Source organism: Triturus cristatus, chromosome 5_1 (assembly GCF_964204655.1).
Source record: "Triturus cristatus chromosome 5_1, aTriCri1.1, whole genome shotgun sequence".
NCBI classification, from domain to species: domain Eukaryota; kingdom Metazoa; phylum Chordata; class Amphibia; order Caudata; family Salamandridae; genus Triturus; species Triturus cristatus.
In genome coordinates, this window is record NC_140587.1 from 622,114,294 (window position 1) to 622,137,068 (window position 22,775).

Below are 22,775 nucleotides of genomic sequence, written 5' to 3' on the forward strand. Positions count from 1 at the left end.
CAACAACATAGGATAATTAAATAAATCATCTATGCTTATTTTCCTATTCGCCACATGGAGTTCCACAACTTTTATTTTTGTACCTTTTAAACTGCCTAGTCCCACATTACAAAAGGTACTTTAAAGGAGTCACCATAACTGAATAAACAGGAAAAATATAGATGATAAGTAGAGGCGGAATCTGTCATGACTAACTGGATCATGGAATTGCTGTCGGTACTTCCATGGAAGGTAAAATCATTCATTGCTTGTGCATAAAACGTTAAATAAGATCTAATTATTAGGTGTATTCCCTACTCCAGTGAACATATGTAACTACCACGACATTCCATAGCAGCGGGTATTACTTTTGTATCAAAAGTATGAATCACTTAATTTGACAAATAATGTGTCTTTCTCTACCGTATGATTTAGATACCCTGCAGCATAAAATAGTCCTCAAATTGCTGCATAACGTGAGTGGATCTGGAAGTGACGGACAAGACATTGCTCATGAAAATCACAGTAGACCTTTCAGCAAATTGGTCATAGTTGACAATCAACCCATGTCATATGGGTCGTCTCCACCGAGTCTTAGCTTTTAAGCCAATAGCACTGTGCATTTTAATAATTAGTAATTCACTTTTCTCGTTCATATCTGTAAGCCTCCAAGCCCCAAAAGGCACAATGTTGTTGACTTGGAAGTCATACTTTGCTGAAGGTGACCCTGGAAGGAATCAGGAAGGATGGCTGGCCTATCAATTAGACACTTTTTTCATTAAACAAGAAACCTATGTCTTCATGCTAGATAACAGACAGATAGCCACTGATTTGGCAGTGACTGAAATGTTTTAGCCACACAATGGCTTGCAGAAATAATTGTTGTACTGTGAAGTGCATTTCCCCCCAGTTGTGTGCATGGAGGCCTCTGCCACAATTAAACATCTTTTAAATAAAATTTCTGGTCCTTACTTGTATTTCATTTCTTCATCATATTTCAGTAAACGGTTCCTGCTAAAAATGCGTAGAGTGCAAAGGTACGGATATCACATTCTTCTTTATGAAGGCGGCATCTTTGCAATGCTGAGAGATATCGCTATCTAGGCATCTCGTTAAAGGGATACTGCAAGGTCAACAATGTGTAATAATGTACATTAATTGCAATTGTTCATAATTTATTTTTTAATTTGCTCCTTGCAGCGCTGTTATAACATTCAAATTGCTTCTTTTAAAATGATTTTTTTCGAAAACGTAGGTCTCTTTTTTTTTTTTTTACTGTATATTTAAAATAGATCTTTTTAACTAGCAATCAAAAGTGGGATATGAATTCACATTTTAGCTCGAACTATTAATATCTCTAAATAGGTTGAACACTACCTATTGAAAACAATACAGTACCTCACAATGAAGTGACCATTTTCTTGATGCCACAGCTTCATGTGTTTCTACGTTTCCTGAAATGCTTCTCCAAACAAATGCTTTCAAATATAGCAACGTTTTCGTTCGATCATATTTTGGGGCCTAATTCACAAGGATATGTATCAGTCTTAGAGTGTAGTATTACACTTACTCGTATGATACATTTACGACTTCTTCAGTATTTAAAAAAGGAAACAAGTCTGGAAAAATATGATAGAGATAATTTGTAAGTCAAAGGCCACCCCTCCCACTATCCTTGGTAGATTTCTGAATGGCATAGTTGAGTAAGGGGATTTATGTTTTTTTAAACACGGTGAACATGTCTTTTCTGAGGTGAACCTCCTTCCCCAGCACTCGAATACAATTTGGGGGGGACCTTTCACACCTCCCTTTAGCACCTTGTAAACACACTTGAATTCATAAGAGTTTATACTATGGGAAACAATCTACGCCAGATCTCTTACTTCCTCAAAGGTCTTATTTTGTTGAGGTACCATTAACGTTTGCATAGAACCGTCTCCATCACTCCCATCTCACTCTTTTCTTACTCTTTTACCAGCCCTTTCTTTAAAAAGTCTGTCATGTCGGCAGGTTTTTACACTTGAAAAGTGAATCTCTCGAGGGAAGGGATTTGTGCTCTATTGGGGCTGATTCAGAAAGCATTTGCACACCATAGTTCAACTTGATTGCCCACTGGACATGATTTGCGATTGCAAATGAAGTTTGGAATTCAACCTTGTTAGTAGACGTAATCACAAGTAATATTACACCTATATTTTATAATATTATGCAGGAGTAAATCTGCTCCCAGCATCTAGCAGTGGGTACTCCTGGGTGGGAATACATCTGAATGCAAAAGAACACCCAAAACCCAAACGTCTGTGCGTAATGATATACTTTTGCGAGGCACATGCACACTCTGTTTTATTTACACCTGTTAAGGCCAGGAGTAAATCTATATCTAGGGAAGGAATTTGGAGGGAAACTCATCCCCTACATTTTTGTGGGTGTAGGGAAAGGGGATCATGAATGACTGTGTGAATAACTATTTGTAAAGCATGGACAGCTGCTCCCAAAGGGAAGTCCCGTGCCAAGCCAACTAAGATAACACATAATCAACTACATCTCTCTAAAGAGTAAGGTCATCAGACCAGATTTGAAAGCTGATTCAATTCAATCTCCTATAAAAAAGCTTAGGCCTGACATTTCCTAGCCTAGCTGCCCACATGAAGAAAGATCTTCCTCCTTAGTGGGCCTTAGGAATACATAAAAGGACCTAGTTAGCTGATCAGAGTGCTGTTAGGTAAATAAACTTTAACCCTTTCCTGTATGCATATTGGGCCTTTATTGTGCAGTGTTTGGTGAGTAACCATTAAGGCTTTAAATTTGACTCTTTGCCTGATCGGGAACAAATGCAGTACCTTGAGATCTCCGCGGATATACTGCCTTTAAGGAATATACAAATCCCATCCTCGTCGCCATTGTTGTAATGAAGATATTCAAATCCAGTAAATTGTATATAGGTTTAATTTAAACAGCACAGCAACCCAAGGTGACTGATCAGCACAAGCCAGACAAGAATAACTGCCCAGAGCCTCACAGTCCCTTAAGGTTCCATATGGAACAAGAACTGTTACTCATAAGATGCTACAGTGCCATAGCATAACAATATTGAATAACAACATTAAACATGTAAATGTAACAACAAGATTAAGCATTCTGCAGCATTTTGCACCAGTTGGAGTTTATTTAGCAGTTCCACAAGCCACCCCACCACCCTCGATGCAGAACATTGGCATTGTCAAGTCTGTATGTGGTAAGAGCATGAACATTGTCTTTCCGTGTAGGGACAGGAAGGAATTTGATAGGCTTATTTAGAGATTTTTATAACCAAATAGAACATTGCTGTCAGGGCCACTCTTGCGGCTTAAAGGATAGATCCTTGTCAAATGTGCTCACTGTTTTTTTGGCTACCACAGCTGCAATTGAGGGGTGCCCTAGTCTGGTGGGCCAAATACATATGATATCCAACGGGGAAGAGTCTCCAAAGACCAAAATCTCTGACTTATCCGGATTCAGCTTCAGACAACTGTTGTGCATCCATGTAGACACCACAGTGAGGCACCTCTGAAAATTTGGTACAACTTTGCCATCCAGTTGGTGAAAGGCTAAATTCAATTGTGTGTTATCTCCATAGGACACAATATCGAAGTGCCGTGGCTCCACTTCCGGATCTTGCGGTGTCATGTGTTGAGCAACATGGGACTTAACACTGTGACCTGTGGAGCACCATATCTCCCTGTACCTCGAGATGTAGGGGAAATCATCCTAAGGAAAAATAATTGTCATTGTGAAGATAACCCAAAAATTTTTTAACACGTGCTCTTGCACCTATTGTTATATTTATTTGAGAAAATCAATACATGAATATTTACTCATGTAAAAAATGGAAGTACTCCTGCAATCCTTTGTGAGCTCAGAAAAGCCCAGACATGTACTCCAGATGTAGAGCAAAACCAACTGACTAACTTTATGTTTGTGAGAACTGGTCCCACAGAATACTGACTTCCACTTTGACTATGGAGCTTCACATTTTCACTCTGGTATGCTTCACCCACAGGTGCAAAAAAATGTGAGAAGTTTGAAAAGCCATTTCTCGTTGTTTTACTTTTGCGCAGAATGACATTAAATAGGCGTGGCAGCAGAATGTCATGTTTATTGTAAGAACCCCATTGTGCAGTGGTATGTGAAAATGCCTCAGAGTTGTCTTTTGTTTTCTTTTTCCAGGAGTCGAGTGGGGGCTGCTCTTTCCCGAAGCAAATGGAGAATATCAGTCTCCCATTAACCTGAATTCTCGAGAAGCGTTGTATGACCCCTCCCTTCTGGATGTCCGTCTGTCCCCAAATTATGTAGTTTGTCGAGATTCAGAAGTGGTGAACGATGGGCATACCGTACAGATTGTTCTGAAGTCAAAGTCAGGTATGTTGTGTCAGCCATATTGTTTATTTCGTTTATTGATAAATTATTTTAATGGAAACAACACTCAACAGATCTTTTTCCTTAAAACGTGATGTTGTCTTTCTTTAAGACGCAAAAGCTGCTATAATGTAGAAAATGCACATATACTAAACTTTGCATTGTAGAAGATGAGATCTAGTAGTGTGACTTCAAGGAAGCCATAGCATCGCAGCAGGATGACATTTCTAAATAGTAACAGTGTTCTCATATTTTCTTGTGTAAACATTTGGCAAGGTAACCTCTGAAGAAGGTCAGGAAGGCAAGAACCAATGGCAAGCCCCAGGTTGTGTACAACCTCCTCTCCTTTACCCTATGACCAGATCACAAAAGGAAGGGAGCAGACAATGTTCTCCATGGACTTCTCTACCCTGCAGAGTGCAAAGACCTCCTGATCCCCAAAACCAACCCCATCAGCCCTCCTGCTGACACTTTCCGCCTGCTCTGGGCAGGTGTAAAATGTCAGCAGATTTGATCCTGGAACCGGAGAAAAAGCTCAGGTATCCCTTGCCTGCGTGGTTGCGCCCATTCCAGGGGAAAAACATGTAATTGCTGGTTGAGGGCATACCAGCTGGAAAAGTGTGATTTGCCACACTCATGCCTGTATCAAACTCTGCAAACATAGGGACCTCATTTATTGGGATTTGGCATAGGGCGGTGCAGCAAGTCACCTTGTTGCACTGCCCTACGCCAATGTGAAAGGGCAAGAATGCACAGCATTTATGCAATACAGAACATTCCTGTTCTTTACCCCTGTGCTGGCACCGCTTCTGCTGCATAGCACCAATGCAGTCACCCTTGCACCATTGTGCAAAGGGTGCCTTTGTTCTCAGCACAATTTTTATTGTGCAGGAAGGGGCACTTTCCTGTACAAAAAACAATTATTGGAGGTGTTTCCATCTTATATATATGCTGCAGAATGCAGCACACTTAGAAGGAGGAAATAACAAGGAGAAATAACAAAGTCTCTTCTTGTTATGCCTCACCTTGGGTGGGGTAAGGATTTGGTGCTTCCCCAGATCTACACCCACTTCAACGTCCATGGAATACCTCCTGAGTGCAGAGTAAGGCAACGCAGCGATGTGCCCTGCCTTGCCTTACTCATATCTACGAGGCATTCAAAGCCACGCTTAGTGGCTTTGCATGGCCTCATAGATATGATTCTGTAATCTGCGTGGCCGGAGAGTCACAAAAAGTGATATTCCAGCAGTGCAGGGGGCTTTTAAATATGCCTCTCGGTGTCCTGCTCAGACAAGCTAGACAAGAGGAGAATTTACAGAGGACACTGATACTCGCAATCTAGTGATGGCTTCACTCCATATCACCTTTTCACAGACGATCACTTCAATGAAGAAACATAACTCACTCAGAAACAAGTCAGGCAATCAATGAAAACTGTGAAGAGCCCAGCAAAAGTTCACCCAAGGTTGACAAGTCCATGAAAGACTGCCAATGACTTGAATAATTAGAGCAACTGCTGGAATTGGCACGTTTTTGTTGGCTGAGGCGAGGCCCTAGCCAGGCAGAAACTACCACTCCCGTCAGGGATGGGTGGTTACACTCACTGTATAGCCTGTGCTCACCCTTGGGTAATTTGGCATTGAGCAGTCAGGCTTATCACAGAGGCAATGTGAAAAGCATTGGCACAGCACTCTCAATAAATATACCGAACAGCACAAAAGAGACCACAAAAAAATAAAGTTTCTATTCAACACACACATTACCTAACACAACATGAACATCATGTATTTCTGGGCATGAATCACATTTGGAAATATCACTAGCAGTATTAGGCCCAACCGTGTTAAAATTGAGATCAGTAACATGCACCTTTGAGAAAGATCCTATTTTACCTTCCCAGCATCCTTATGTGGTGCAAAACGTTGTCAGAACAAGGCCCACCCTGGCAATTATTACAATTCAATACTACACAGTTATAAGGTGCCCCCCAGATCACAACTATATCAGAGATGTATACACACAGATAATTACAACGCTTTTAAACAGCACTGTGGGCCAAGGCTGCAAGGGTAAAAACCAATGTCAAATGCAGTATTCTTTTGGCAAGGATCAACGTGTAAAGCAACACCGCCTTGCGGTGTAATGAATCACAGGCAGTAACTCCCAAACAGTCACTCAGCACCGATACTCAGTGCCACATATATCAGGCAGGTCCGTATGGAGCGCACCCGCACACACACGCACACACGCACCATAATGCGGTGCATCTGATATCCTGCAGGCCAGTTGATAATGCACATGTAAACCCTGTGGCCCAAGCCCACCTCCACCTTTCAGCTAACCCCCGATCACCCTACACCCACAGGCTATAGATAAAGAAAACCTTCCCCCCTGATTTTAGGGCAATTGCGGACGGAGTCACACTTAGTCAGGGTCCCATGGAAAAAGGCAGGGGTAGATAACAGGGCAAATTAGGCATCAGTCAACAAATAGAGGTTTGGTCACTGCTTGGGAAGTTCACCAACAGTGTGTGGAGCAGAAGCAGGCTTAGGGTGACAGTCGTTCAATTAAAGGATTCCACACTGTACTTTCCAGCACCAGCCCAGTGCTGCAAAGCACAGGGGGGTTACGGAGTCTCTTGACCCACTTCTGATTGCTCTCCGAGCATTCCTTAGCCCAGAAAATTACTCTAACCACCCCGGTCTGGTCCAGGCAATGCTACCTGGTCATGCGGATGGGTGAGGAGTGGGCAGTGGCTCCCCTGCAATGCGGGCACAAAAGGAACAATTGATAAATGGGGGCTGAAGCAGGGGAGCACTCTGTCAGACACACGTCAATCAAAGTAGCACCCAGGCAATCCAGGCACAATGAGACACAAATCTGCACCTCCCTGCTCATTGATACGAGTCGCTCCAAACAGTTCTGGTTACACACAATAGTCGCAAACTTGGTACCTCCCTGGAAATGAAGCACACTGTTTTGTGGTCATTGATCCAAGTCGCACCAGACAGTTCTGTTCACACACAATGAAGAGTTTCAAATTCCATACATCCCTGGAAATGAAGCACAATGTCTGGTGTGCGTTGAAGCATGTTGCATCAGACAATTTCGGTCACACACAAATGCGCATGTTCAGCAGTGGTGCACGAGGTAGAATGAGGCACTACTATAGGTACGCCCTCACCTCTGAGGGTTGCAACTTGTAGATCGGACACTGCACGCAATGAGCATGAAGTTGGCGTATCACATGAGAGAGATGCAGCACGATCGGCAAAGTGGGCCACAGGGGTCCCGCAAGTGGTGGATCAGCTTACAATCAACAAGACATTTATGCATGTTGAGGCCCCACGATGCAGGGGTCATACGCCTTAGATGTGGGCAGTACTTGGAGCTCCGCATAAAGCAATCTGGCCTTCAGGCACAATGCTTGCTTCCACGCTTACACCACGCTACCAGTTGGGACCCACCAGACAATGTGGGCACTTAAGAGGGCACCTCTCTCCGGGTGTCACAAGTAGACAGTGAGGGTCTCTCACAGGAGGTCTTTGATGTCTCTGAGACCTCCATAAGAGAACAGGCGGCAAGCCAACACGGCCTTGGAGGCACACTTCAAGGTGCCACACTGCAGCAGGTAGTCAGCCCAGGCCAGCCACTATTCAGGAAGGGGCCACGGTCCCTTCCAATGGCAGTAATTCTCCTTGTGAACAACAGATTCCTCTGGCAGTGTGCACTATGCAGTCCAGGAATCTCTGGACCCGCATCCCCACAAGTTTATTTCCTCCCTGCTGAAGCTTGGAACCTGTAGCTATACTGTAGTGTGCCTTTGAAGTTGGGGTTGGTTTAAAGGGTTTCCCTTTGAACCACCGATGTGTCCACTAAGTTTTAGTCCTGTTTGCCATGTGGCCGTGGAATGCAGATCTTAATATTTAGTGGGGCCATGATCTGGTTCCCAGAGGCCAAGTGTCAAAACATCTTCTGTTAATCTAGACAGCAAGGCCCTCAAATGGCAGAGTTCTGTCATTCCAGTTTCATGACCAATGTCTATAGCTGCTTCCTGGGAATGCACAGATGTGTTCCCTCAGACTCAAGTTTGGACTGGAGTCAGACGAAAGGGCACACAAAGAGTTTTAGAGCAGAGAAATGCCAACTTTCAGGAAGTGCTGCATCAACAAATGATAGATGGAATGCTGAATAAATCAAACATTCACCCCAGTAAAGAGATTTGTGTTACACCCATTGTTCTTTTGCTCACTACACACCGCCATTTTGGACCCAGCCACATGCAAATCAGTCTTGACCCTGCTCCTCATTGGAAGAGTCCGGCTGGAACTGATAAGCCAGACCGGACCGTAACTGCAAGCCAGACTGGACCGGAAACAAGCCTCCTGGGACAGGTTTCAGGGTATCACTCCTCATCAGACAGTCTAGCTTAAATTTTGTGGTGCAGCAATCAAGGGGCCTACGTCTGGGCGTACCCCTTTAGAAGCGGCATTTCTAAGCTAGTAATGACTATTCCCTCTTTACCACAGGAGAGGGTTTTTCTTTGTGAATCCAATGATGGGAAACATTAAGAGGCTGCTCCACTGTAAGCAACTATTGCAGCTTGAAATAATTTAAACCATCCCTCCATGTTAACCTTTGAGAAGAGCAGTCCTCCTAGGTATTGAAAACACACATGGGTGTTCTTCACTACCTGGTCAGGGAACACACATGTGTACCTGCCCTGCCTTTCCCCTACCACTTGCTTCACTCCCTTAAGACTTAACCTAGCGCTGCCATAGTGGTAGTGAAATGTCCCCTCAGGATTGGCCAGTAGTTTAGAAAGGCCAACCTGAGCATAAGTGCAATTGTGCACACACAGGACTGCAATGGCAGGCTTAACGCATGTTTAAAAACTTCATAGATGTAAGTGCGCACTCACAGTCCTGCAATGGCAGGCTGGAGACAATGGTTGAAAATATCAGGTAAGCACCACTTCCTAATCTGCATATGAAGGTGCATGCACTTTAACACTGCATTCCAGAGCCCTAAGGCCACTAAAAGAAAATTTGTAAATCCTGTGAGATAAAACTTCTAGGTTTAGGGAAACACTACCAAAATCGTGTCAGGTCTAACAGCAAACAATAAAGCGCTTTAATAATTTATGATGTAGAGTATAACATGCTGCTTGCAGAAATGCAGCCTTTATTATTTTCAGAAATCCCAAGAGCCCAACAATCCAAGAACAACACAGTACAATTCTTCCAAACGTTCATATGGAACACAAATCCCAGCTGAATGAAAGCAAACATTTCTTCTCAATGGACTCTCTTCCAAAACAGCGCAATTACTTCTCCATGAGCTGTTTTCCCTTTTCACTTTGGTCAAGCCTGAAGACAAAAAAACATTTATGTCAGTTTATTGCTCTTTGTTGAACAAGGCAGGACTTTCCAACATATGCAGTTAATGACTCTATGCATATTAATTTCTTTGGTAGAAATATTTGGTTTGAAATATAGCTTTACTGAAAACAAAAGAAACAGAAACTCAATTTGATAACAAAAACGCATTTCTATGTAAATTCCCATTCAATACTTCACCTATCATATCTTTAACATGGATGTCCCCAAACCTCACCTTAACATGGATCAGCACCAGCACCAGATTGGCTTTGACTGCTGTTAGGCCCTCATTACAAGTGGCCCTGTTGTATTGCACAGTGATACCATGTCCGATATCACCCATACGGCATAGTTTTACCACACCTTCACAGAGACAATATGACTGTAGCTAGTGGAACGAAAAATAACATACAGGAATCACAGGTTTTGCACTGTTTTCCGCCTGTTGTTCCCCATTTGTAAGCAGTATTTTTCCACATCACTTGTGATCCCTGTGGAGATACTAACTCCTGTTACCGGCCTCATCGTGATTACTGGACCACTCGCAATGAGGGCCTTAGAACCGGAGATTAATCAGGTGAGAAGGATGGCGTGTCTGGTGATGCTCGTGTCCTAACACGTTAGAATAACGTCTAAAGCAGAGAAAATGATTCTAGCCAGTGTGATATGCTCTATACGTGCTCGTCTGGCAAGTAAAAACCTATAGCAAGAAAAACACCATGAGGGCAGGAGTAAGGTGCTGCCTGACGTTCGTACTTTAGAAGCATGAAGAAGACAGACGCATAGGACCAGAGATGTTATAGACAAAATGCATAAGTCAAATCACAGTTTTGTCATATATGTATTCTACCTATGTGCCAATTATAGGCTAGTCTGTTATACTTTAGGTCTGGGCTAGAGACAGCATTAGCTGTCTCTCCAGACTTACAAATAAATACTGCATATAACACTTGCAGAGAGAGGGGCTTTTACTCAGCTCTTTTCAGCCACAGCTTGTGAGGGTGTCATTCATATGTTGCTATCTACTGGACAGCGTATATTACAGTCGGGCAGTGATACCGCTGTGGTCAAGGAGTCCTCGTTTCCAGGTCAATTCATATTTTCGATCGGTGATTGCGGTGTGAGGAATTGTGAGTGATAACATTTTTGCCGTTCATATGTAAATTTACACTGGAACTTCTACCTCAACTTCAAGTTGCCATACCAACCTACACTCAATAGTTTGCCAATGCGGAGGACATGTTGGACAAGAAATACTTTTTCAATTAGACCGTTGCAATAAACTGTGTTTGTGAAAAGCATGATAAACAAAATGCCATTATAGCAATTATTTTATTCACAAACAAACATGAATCCATAAATGTTTTAAACACTATTTATACAATATTGTACTTTAGAATTAAGCATACACGACTCTAGGGAAACATAACCAATCCATAATTAATGGCTTCTATTTTTATGTTGCAAACTCTAGTTTGTCCGGCATGGGTTTAGTTGCTCCCCCCAATCAATGTGAAGAATGATTTCACCACCTTCAGTCACGTCCCTCCCATGACCTCCTGTTAAGAGATAGTTTGTTCATGGATTTCAGCAACTGGCTGTCCCAGTGCCCCTCACGATGATTGGTGCAGCAATGTAGCACCAACTGGCTCAAGAATGTGACGGAGGGAAAAATATGAGAGAAGAACAGAAAGTGTCAATGTTAGGCATTGGGTAAAGCTGCGAGTCGTGGGCTCATGTGAACTGTGTTTTCATTTTATTTGCTCACAGGCACAGTGACGTAGCTAGCCACTCTGCCGCCCGTGGCGGTCCCTGCCTTTCCCGCCCAGCGGTGGCCGTAGAGCGGGGGGACGCCGCCCTCAAAACTTGTGCCGTATTTCAAGGGTAATTGTAATTGGTCACAGAAAGATGAGACCGGAAGCTATGATTTGCACTATTAGCAGTATACCAATTTGAGTGGTGGTTCTACATGTACCAATTTGCGGGAATTAACGGAAGACGTGTTTCAAAACCACATTGGTAGAATACCTTTGTTCAAAAACAAAATGAATCAACTTGGCAAAGTCGATAGTTCTGTCCCAGTTTAAGTGAATTTGTACTTTTTGTAATGTCAGTACGTTGTGTGATTGAGGATACTCACATAATTCACATACACAGACAGGCCCTGGTGTGGATGATATTGCTGGGGCATGTCAGATCCGAGAGTTTGAGATCATAAACAGCAGACTTCTGACAGTCGGACACCTTTAGCAACAGGCATTGGCCCTAGACAGCCAAGTTGTCCCGCAGTCCTCATGCCCTACAAGTCCCAACAAGCTTACTTCTAGCTGACCATCACTATCACAACATGGTGACAACTCAAATCAGGAGAAACATAACTAACGGTGTAATTGTAACATTTTTGGTGCCTCCCCATAGAGATCGAAGCTAGGCAAGCAGAAACTGAGGATTCATTTAGAAAAGCCTAGGCTAATTATTGGAGAGCATGCATTGTGGAGAAATAAATAAAGACACATTGCACTGGAGACTAGCTTGAGGGTGTGAAGTTCACACAATTGAAATGTGCTGACAAACTGGATGTTGGTGTTTTCATCCAGCATGCAATGTGTATATTGCTTTCTGTTGGGAATATGGAAGTTTTTCTACTATTTAAATTGAAGTAGTGTGGGATATGAGTTGCCAATATGATCATTATGTGAAATGTCAACTGTATTGAAGAAAGCACTTTTGTCACATCTCATCTGCAGGCTATGCAGGTGACTTTCAACTAGTATGTAGGCCCATTTATTTATTGGACTTAAACGGCTAGTGCGATTACTGCTATTGACTGAATTGCTCAAAAGTCACTAGCAATCGCTTTTCAAGAATTCATGCCTGAATGTCGTCAAACAGTTGCCTATAGAGTTATATTGAATCAAATTATGTTTTAGGAATAAGACATGACCAATTGTAAACCTGGTACATATACTTTCAGTATCAAGCCTAAATGCTTCCAGCTGGTATATAGTGCTTGGTGGCTCCATGTTTTGTGACTTTTTCAGCCAGCTTTGTTTTTAGCAAACAATTGTTCACAAGCCAGAACTATGGGCCTGATTATGATGATGGTCAGACTGCTACTGACAGGCCGTCAGTGGTGGTTCGACCAACTGACAGCGCTTCAGTCCGACTGCCGCATTATGATACAGGTGGTCGGACCTTCAGCGATCTGGGGGAAGATCGCTGCATCCAACAGGATCTGAGACTCTGTCGGGGCAGCGATCAGTATCATATCCCTTGAATGTTGGCGGTGCAGTGGCAAGCATGGCTGTCGAGATTACGATACCCGTTTCCAACGGCCCTTTCATGGCAGATAGACTGCCATGATGAGGCTGTCAGAAAGGGATTTTTGGTGCCCTCTTCCATCGTGGGCCACTGTAAAATGGCCCAGGGGGCACATGTAGTGCCATCATGCACCTCCATGGACACAGTGCATGGATGTGCACAAAGTGCTCGTTTACACAGCAGCTTGTGCTGTGACTCTTTTCTTGGGCCGCAGCACAAGCCGCTGATTAAATGAGCACTTTCCGACTGCCAACCCGGTGGATGCATTGAACTGAGGTGGTCGGACCCCGACTGCTTGTCCGGCGTTCTCCTGACAGGCACGATAGCATTCGGTGGTCTGCCCAACTGTTATCCTAATTGGGCCCTATCTTCCATGTATAGGACATGAAAAATAAAAACGTTATTGACCCAAGTGCAGAAAAAACAACAAGGCAAGGCATTGATGTGGGGACACTTAACAGCAGAGCTCGCAGATATATACTGAGGGATCACATATTTGTTGACTAGGAATCACCTCTAATAAGTTATTTTCAATTTGTAACGTTTAATTTAATCTCCCTTTGGTATTTTAAACCACTGCCATCATAGAATCAACCAGCTGCTATGTGTAGGCCTTAGTAATCATGCTAATGTGTCCCATCATATATAGGAGTAACAAGTTACATGAAGGAAGGAGTCAATGACCCGTTGAGGATTGTGATGTGAAAATGAAAGAAGACTCAGGCTGGTAAATGCTGTATTGACTGTTCTAGTCTAGTCACTATGAGGAGGAGAAAGATGACGTCCTTCTTCTGACAAACAATGAGGCTCATTTGCACTTTCCTGTGGTTTTTCAATGTTATATTTTGCGTATGTAGTTTGTTTTTGATTATATTATTAAATAAGTACTCTAATTTCTTTACATTTAAATGTTCACCAAATATATATAAATTATTATGTTGTTTTTTATGGTTGCAGGGTTTGTTTGGGAAATGTATGGGTGGTAATTTATAAAAATGTACATAATTAATTTATAATAATAATTACATAATTATTAAACTATTTGAAATAATTATTTAAAGTATGAAGTTCAGCAAATGTACATAAGTACTAGTCTAGAGCACATTCCTGACTCTTTTCAGGCTGGAAAGTGGAATGTGAGGAGGTCGTGAATTACTTTGTGAATGAGTATCTTGGAACACGCTTAATCCCACCACTTGATCTCTCCTCTCAAGTAAATGGGTTTATGCCTAACAGGAACCCCTTGGTGAATGTCTGACAGAGTAACGGAGGTAAAATTGGTCAAAACCGCATTTTAGTTTAAATGATAATTTATTAAAATAAATACTGTTATTTTAATTTTTAATTGAAGGAAATTTATTGGGGGTCATTATCAATTTTAACATTAAATAATTTTTAATAATTACATCAAGCAACTAATGTTTCTATTTACATATTTAATGTAAACTAGAGCACATTTCTAAATCTTTCCAGACTGGAAAGAAGAATGTGATGAGTTTGTGAGTGGACATTCATATTTTGGAGCATCTTCAGTCCCATCCTTGAGACCTCATCACAAGTAAATGTGTTTACTCCTGACAGGAACCCCTTTGTGAATATTTGGCTGGTGTAATTGAGGGTTAATTGTGTCATTTACCTATATTTATCATGAACCAATGACAACAACGTAATCCTAGGTGACTTCAATCTACACTGGAATGATGAGAAAGACACAGTCATCAAATCCTTAAATGAACTCTTACTCAGTAAAGACCTTATCCAACACTGCAAAAGCCAAACACATAACGGAGGCGCAACCTTGTCTTCATCATAGCCCACAACAAAGTGGTAAATATTGATAACATCCTTCCAGTTGACTGGTCGGATCACCTCATGATTCTGTTTAAAATCAAACAAGCAGAAATACCCCCAATTCACACTCAGAATACTAACCAATGGTCTTGAAACGCACATCAGATTCCCCTAGCTGATCTGGAAGAAAAAATGCCGTCTCTACTCCCCCCCCCCCCTACGAATAACCTCTCAGCAACTGAACTTCTCTATAACTCAATGATGACAGCTATCCAAGACCAAATGGCTCCTCTGAAACTTACAGCTGCAGAAAGACTTTGGAGAAATAATCCTTTGATAATCCATCATCACCAGCTTAGAGAGGAATGCAGGAACTACAAAAACACATTGTGAAGAAAAATAGCCACATTCTACTGCAGATAAAGCAAAAAAACACCCAATGGAACTCTTCAATGTCCTAAAACAACAAACCAATAAACCAGCAAAAAAGAATACTCATGTCTCCAAAGAACACTGCAACAATTTCTCAAAATTCTATCACAATAAAATCACAAAGAGCGAACTGTCCCTAATCCACCACTCCCCCTTTGCACCCACCAAACATCGGATCCCCTTCCTAAACCCGCAAAATGTAATCTAATCCTAGGACCCCCCATAACTCCGATGAATTGAAAGATATTTATCCCACTCACAGAGGATGACATCTCAAAGATGATTGCAAAATCCAAGCTCTCCTCCCATTTTCCAGACCTTCTCCCGGCCTCCCTTGTGAAAAGTTTCAACCATGCCCTAACCACTCTCTGGACTAAGATAATAAACAGCTCCCTGAGCAATGGGGTAATGCCAGACTGTCTCAAACTAAGTCAAGTCACCCCTGTGTTAAAAAAGAGTTGCTGACCTGGAGGACCCTAGCAATTTCAGGCCCATCTCCAATCTTCCCTTCTTGGCAAACATTCTTGTAAAAAGCGTCCTCTCCCAACTCAACCAACACGTTGACTTCAACAATCTTCTTGACTCATTCCAATTGGGTTTCAGGAAGGGTTGCTACATGGAAACAGCTATTCTGACTATAGCATATGACATACACAAATCCTTAGATGCTGGTAAATGCTGGCTTCTCATCCTCCTAGACTTTTCCGCAGAATTTGACACGGTTGACCACAAGTTGCTTCTAAAATCCCTCCATAAACAGATCAGAACTGATGGCTTGGCTTTGAAATGGTTCACCTCTTACCTACATAACCATTCGCAACAAATAAAAATAAACAATGCGATTTCAGAGATCTATGCCAAGACTCAGGGTATCCCCCAAGGCTCAGTGCTGTCACCTATACTCTTCAATATTTACATGAAGCCCCTCACCACCATGCTCCTATGAGCTAACATCCCATACCATCTTTATAATGAAGACACCCAGCTTTATTTAGAAATATTCTCATCAGAGTACTTAAGACGACTAAATAATACTCTTATTGAAGTCCAAAACTGATTAACAGACAATCACCTTAAATTAAACCAAAACAAGATGGAAATCTTCCTACTAACGGACAAGAGACAGACCACCCAAGTACAAGAATCGATAAATACCATTGACGCTCTAAACTGCAAACTGACTCCAGCTCATTCTGTCAAATCCCTGGGGATCACCCTGGACCCAAGTCTGAGCATGAACCTACACATAAAGAATACAGCAAACAATGCATTCTTCAACCTAAAACTCCTACATAAAATCAATCTTTGACTCCCCCAGATCTCCTAGCTATCACGCAAGCTTTAGTTCTTTCACAACTGGACTATGGAAACGCCACCCTTAATGGCACCACATAGGCACACCAAGCTCAATTAGGAGCCACACGAAATGCAACAGCAAGGATGGTCACAAATATCATTATCACATCTCCCCCTCCCTGAACAACCTACAGTGGCTCCTGATTGAAACCTGTCGCTGCTAGAAAACTACCTGTCTCACTCACAAAGCCCTTCACATAGGGAAACCAGCTGACATTGCTCCCAAACTCAAAAAGGCAGGACCGACAAGAAACTTAAGGAGCTCCAACACTATGCTTCTCATACCCCCCATAAATCACAAACAAACAGCCCTAACACGCTCTTTCTTGGGCAGTGACACCAAAATCTGGAACTCCAGTAAGTATCCAGTAAGTATCAGGACAAACCCCTCCTTTGTGAGCTTCAAAAGACAGTTAAAAGATCTTCTCAATCAGCACCTCAGGGTTTAATACCCATTATACAACCTGAATCCCAACTGAAACCGCCTCTTCGAGTTTTACATTATTGCTTGTCCCTCTCCAGGAATTGTTGTTATTTGACTTTACAAAGACTCTACTCTATAACTTGTAATCTGTGATCGATGTGACTTAAAAATAGTCTGTATCTACTATGTAACACTGCCTTTGAAAATGTTTGACAAGCAAATGTTTGTAAAGATATCCTCAAATAGTCCTCTAAAGGTATATCTTTGTTTTGGTACTGGTTATGGCTGGTATATATTATGCCTAGACGGTGAACTCCGCTCAGTTTGCGGAATTTGCAGAGTCTTCTGCACTCCGCGCTCCACGGAGCTCGCTGAATGCAGAAAACTTCGCTCCCCATAGCGCAGCAGAGTGTTTTCCCCGCTCGCCAGTGGTAAGTTTTTGTGATCGCGAGCTGCTGCTTGGGTAGAATATCTACCCGAGCGGCAGGAAGATCAGTGTGAACATTAGTTCGTGCTGCACTCCACCGCTTGCGGAACTCCTCAGAGTTTTGATGTCACTTCAGGGAGTTCTGCGTAGCAGAACTCTGTAAACTCCGCCGAGGCCTAGTATATATCAGGTTAAAGGGTGGTGGGCAGGATTTATATATGCCACCCATTCGCCAAATGACACATTGTTCTGTGTTGATTAGGTGTATTAAAAACTATTATTCTCTTCTCATTATTGAGATTATCATGCAAAATAAAGACTTTCTTTGTGTCTGTATTTCTAAAATGGGCTGGAATGTCTTTATTTTAGCTTGTCTTTCTACTCTTCATGTTTGGCTTGTTAGAGATATAAGATATTTGTCCTTTAACCTGTACTGGGATCTTTGGGAAACAGGGGCTCTATGTACGTAGACCATAAACAATCGCAAATTCTATGATTCACAAAATCAGAAGGTTTGCGACTGCAAAAGGGCTTTTGTTTATATACAAAAGCTGTTTCATTAGTTTTATCTCGTAAAAGGTATTTTGTTATCCTTTACGAATTGTAAATAGGAGGAGTTCTGATAGGGGCATCCCACTCCGATTTCTGATTGGACAAGAAATACATCAATGATTTATCCTGCAATTGTGTTAGCAAACTTTTAATGAGATACTGGCCCCGAGATGGGGCGGAAATTGATCGCAAGGTGAAGGAACCCATTTAAGACACCTTCACTTTGGTAATTACATTGCCAGCGTCAGGATGAGTAGGCAGTATTCCAGGGAACTGCTGTCTGCTTCCACTGAAGTCTCCGAAAACGGAAAACTTTTTTTAAGTAGCACTGGATCCTTTATTCAACATGGGCTGCTTTAAGAAAAAAAACTTTTGGAATGCAGTCATAGGGTCGATGAACTGCTGTTCCTTTACAGACCACCAATATTTAAAATATGTATTATTTACCTCAAACTAATAGAGTCAAATGTAACAGAACAATAACTCATCAAATGAATCTAATATATAATACAAGAATCTCAAATTATTCTTTTAATTTATAAATATTATGTTTAAATGATTATTATCTCAGATCCTTTCCGTCTCCAAAAGAGAAATAGCACCAGTACTGAGAGGCCAAAGTCTCTTGTTTTGTCTAGTTACTCATGCAAGACGTTAGCAGCCTTATGCATCAACCCAAAATCCAGTCGGTAAAATACCGATTCCTTATTAGCTCCCGGTATTAAGTAAAAAATTCCCAATCCCAATGCATCAACCCAAAAGCAGAAATCGGTATTTAAGGAATCCTTAAATAGCGATTCTTTAAATAGGGATTCCTTAAATACCGATTCCTTAAATAGCGATTGCATTTAAGGAATCCCAAAGTGAGATTCCTTAAATGCAATGCATCAAAGGTAAAAAATTAGCGATTTCGCTAATAAGGGGAGCAAATTACCATGAAGATGAACTGCATGGTAATTTGCAAAAACTTTGAAAAATGCACTTTTGTGCATTTTTCAAAGTGTCATGTTGCGCACACACATGCCCTTAGAGCATGTGTGTGTGCAACATATGTGCACATATCATTTTCAGGGGTGCAACAGGGTGTCCTTTTGACACCCTGGCACCCTTGAAAGTGCTCCAGCTATTAGCGATTCGGTAATACCGAATTGCTAATACAGAATGGCTTTACATTCATTCCTATGGGCCTCCAAGCCCATATGAATGAATGGGTAGGTATTCCTTATTACCGATTCGGTATTACCGATTCGGTAATAAGGAATGTTAAGGAATCGCTATTTGAATAGCGATTCCTACATGCATAGCCTTTTGCTATTCCTTATTAGCGATTCCTTATTTTTCGCTAATAAGGAATCGCAAATGCTAATGTTGATGCATATGCCCCTTTGTTAATTAGATAATACATTGGGCAGACCGTCATCAAACAAGTGAGAGTGTAAACACAATGGAAATAGACAAGCATTTGCAATGCAATAGGTCTCGCATTTGCAAGAGTTTAAACAATTGGCATTTTAAATGTTTATTCCTTTTATTTATGTTTTAAAAACAAAAACATAATTAAAAGGCATTGTCACTTACAATGCCAATAGCTATTACACGCAATAATATAATATGTTAAGCCAGATAACACAAGCAATGCCAGAATCAACCACTGGCAAGCAACAGGAGAAATTACACTCCATATTGTGTTTACTATAGGTCTTGCGACAGAGCATGCACTGTCTAGGCAAGACTTAAAAATGGTACTGTCTGCCGGACAACGAAAGTATTAGAAAGACTACTGACATAACATTTTTCGTGTATGGGTAATCAACCAGTTAGTAATGGTATGTTCACAAATAGGAAACATCAATATTTCAACAACTGATTAGCTGTCTGTATTTTATTCCCAACATGTAACTGGTAATGCGTCTCCACCAGAAATATTAGTTGATTATGTTCGATTTCACCTGGAAATCTGCAATTTGTGGTTCATCATAAAAGAACCTATATGTGTGTGAAAAAAAATTTCTGCAGATTCTCTTTATGGTCTTTCATTTGGAGTCACATTTCCAATCTATCAAGTAACAGCAAGATGGTAATGTTAAGCTTAGATAATTAGGTTGTTTGTGACCATAATTGAGTGTAAGAAGTATATCATCTATTACTTTTTGACTTTTGGACATACATTTGCTCCTGACAAGCATAAACCAATTGCTTCATTATTAGTGTGAAACATAATAATCTTTTACTCATAACCCAGTCTGCAGAGTTTAATCTAATCCATAAATGTATGATTCTACTCTACAACTTTAAAGTAGATAAGCTTTCTACATCATCCATAGTGGTACAAGTGTGCAGTGCAAAGAGCGCTCAGTGATAAAACATGTTAAAATTACATATGTATAGGACAGATAGGAAAGAGAGAAATACATTTGCAAGTGAAACAATTTTCTAGATGAGTACAATAGTGCTCGTTTTTTTCAGTCTCTAAGATGTGCTGTCAGGACGTTATGTGGTAGGCAATTTCATAAATGAGCAAATAAAGAACAGAGCGAAAATATCTTTGGATTTCAATTTTCTCAAGGCTTGTTCTTAGTTACCTGCCACCTCTAATATCAGCCATAAGTTCTTATTTTTTAGCCCTTCAGCTCCATTGTGTCTTTCATGAAAATGCTTTGCCATTCCGTGTGTATTGTCTTTGTTTCTGATTGTTCGAAAGTGCTCGGAGATTTATTTTGTTACTTCCAAAAGTGTACTGCACACATCTTTTAATTTACACAGGCATTCACAAATTTGGTTTTACAATTATTAACTGTTTCATTAACATTTGCCTCTTCCAGTGAGGTACTCAAAAGAACTTTTTCTCAGCCCTATACTTACGAGATTTGTAGTTCTTACGTGGATAAAAACATTTGCATCTCTGATGAAAGCTTTTTTGATTGCAAACCTATGTTAGGAAACTTTGTACCAGATCACCTTTCAAGGAATAGTTTTTTTCGAGATGGAATGGAAGGTAGATTTGTTACCAATGTCCACACATCTGATTTAAAGACCTGCCAAAACTCAGATAGCAACATTGAAATATGTGATTAGCCAATTTGATCATCTTTTTTCTTTAAGCTTTTTGTTAAAATTCTTTCCTTTGTTTTTAATCAGTTGTTTTGCTTGCTTCTTTTAAAATTTGGCCAGGCTGCCCTCTATTGAAGAACTGTCTCATGTTTTTTTTAAATTCATAGTTCTAATTTGTGGTGCAATTTTGTTTGATTCGGGTTGGTTTTGCATAAGGGATACTCTCTTTCGGGCTTCTTGGATCAGCGTGGTCTGCATGCAGCAGGCTGTTACCAGCTGTCTCTTTCCTTTGTAGTTTAGTAAGACTTTCTCTGTGTTCTTGTGTCAATTTTAAATGAGAAAGGAAGTATATGGCGTGCAGACAGATATGGGGCCTGCAGTAATACCAAGAGTAGGAATATTCAGCGAAGACAGGGCTGTCGGAAGGAGAAGGACGCAGGGGTCAATATACACCAGTCCCTGTGTCTTTCAGAGGATCATTTAGCTGTGAGGAAATGAGAACACAAAAATGTGCTACCATCAAAAGGTCCATTACCGCTGAGATTATTGACCATATTTGGACCACTAAAAGTCTTTTGGTCACTGTATTGATCTATTGAGTGTTTAGAATCAGAAATCACAGTTCTGCATTTGTTTGCATATATATATATATATATATATTATTCACTGAAAAAACCATAGGTTTCAGGGGCATTATAGTTAGCTGGACTTTTCACTTGTACAAAACCATTGAAATTCCCCCGTTATAGTTAGTTCAGCTAACTATAACTCGCGCGCCCGCAATGCACTGCTGATGACGTCACATATTACATCACTCATGACATGGTCAGTGACATCACTCATGACATCACTCATGACATCTCAAATGACATCACTGATGACATCAATGATGACATCATACAGTGAATGTGTGTTTTTCTGAAAATTACATATGTTTTATATATGTATATCTCCAGGTCGATGGAAGAATAAATGGGTATATAAGTGTCTAAATGGATGATTTGTTTTTGAAAAATTGATTGTATAACTGACTAAGTTTATCATAGTGAATACATGGCTTAGTGAGTAATGTTTAAATATGTATATATCTGTATAAGTCTCTCACTTTGTGTATAAGTGGTTTTTTGAGTATCAGTATGAGTGTCTGAGTGTCTGTATAGTTCAGTGGGGGTATTACGTAGTGCATAGGTGCATGAATGTGTGACTCACTGTTTGTATGTGTTGAAGACAGCATGTGTGCAGGACTGTACGGGTGGATGAGTGTGTGCATGGGTGTGTTAGTGAGTGAATGACTGTCTCAATAGTGTCTTTATAAGTAACTACATATGTTTTAAACTAGTATATGTGACTATTGGTGCATATAAGTGAGTATATGTGAGAGTGAGAGATTGAAAGAGTTCCTGTATGAATAAGTATGTGTTTCTATACATGATTGTTTAAAAGACTAAGTATGTGTAAGTTTCTATAGAAGTAAGTGTGGTGGTGTGTGTATAACTGTATATGCAAGTAAAAGGATATTTGATTCTTTATTAGCATGAGTGACTATGTGTGTGAGTAACTCTATGGATGAGTGGCATTGTGTAACAGGATGTATAGGTGTATGAGTACATATGATGAGTGAGTACATGTATGAGTGACTGTATAGGACTGTTGGTGAATGAGTGGA

The 22,775-nt window shown here is 41.0% G+C and overlaps 1 protein-coding gene across 1 annotated transcript in view; it reads left to right on the forward strand.

Annotated features, from left to right (window-relative positions):
* The window catches only part of CA8 (carbonic anhydrase 8 (inactive)), a 647,887-nt gene that overhangs the window by 101,805 nt on the left and 523,307 nt on the right, over positions 1-22,775 (forward strand). Inside the window, exon 2 of the mRNA XM_085605561.1 lies at positions 4,186-4,377. Coding sequence (XP_085461687.1) covers positions 4,186-4,377 — 192 coding nt within the window. The remainder of the gene's footprint in view (positions 1-4,185; positions 4,378-22,775) is intronic.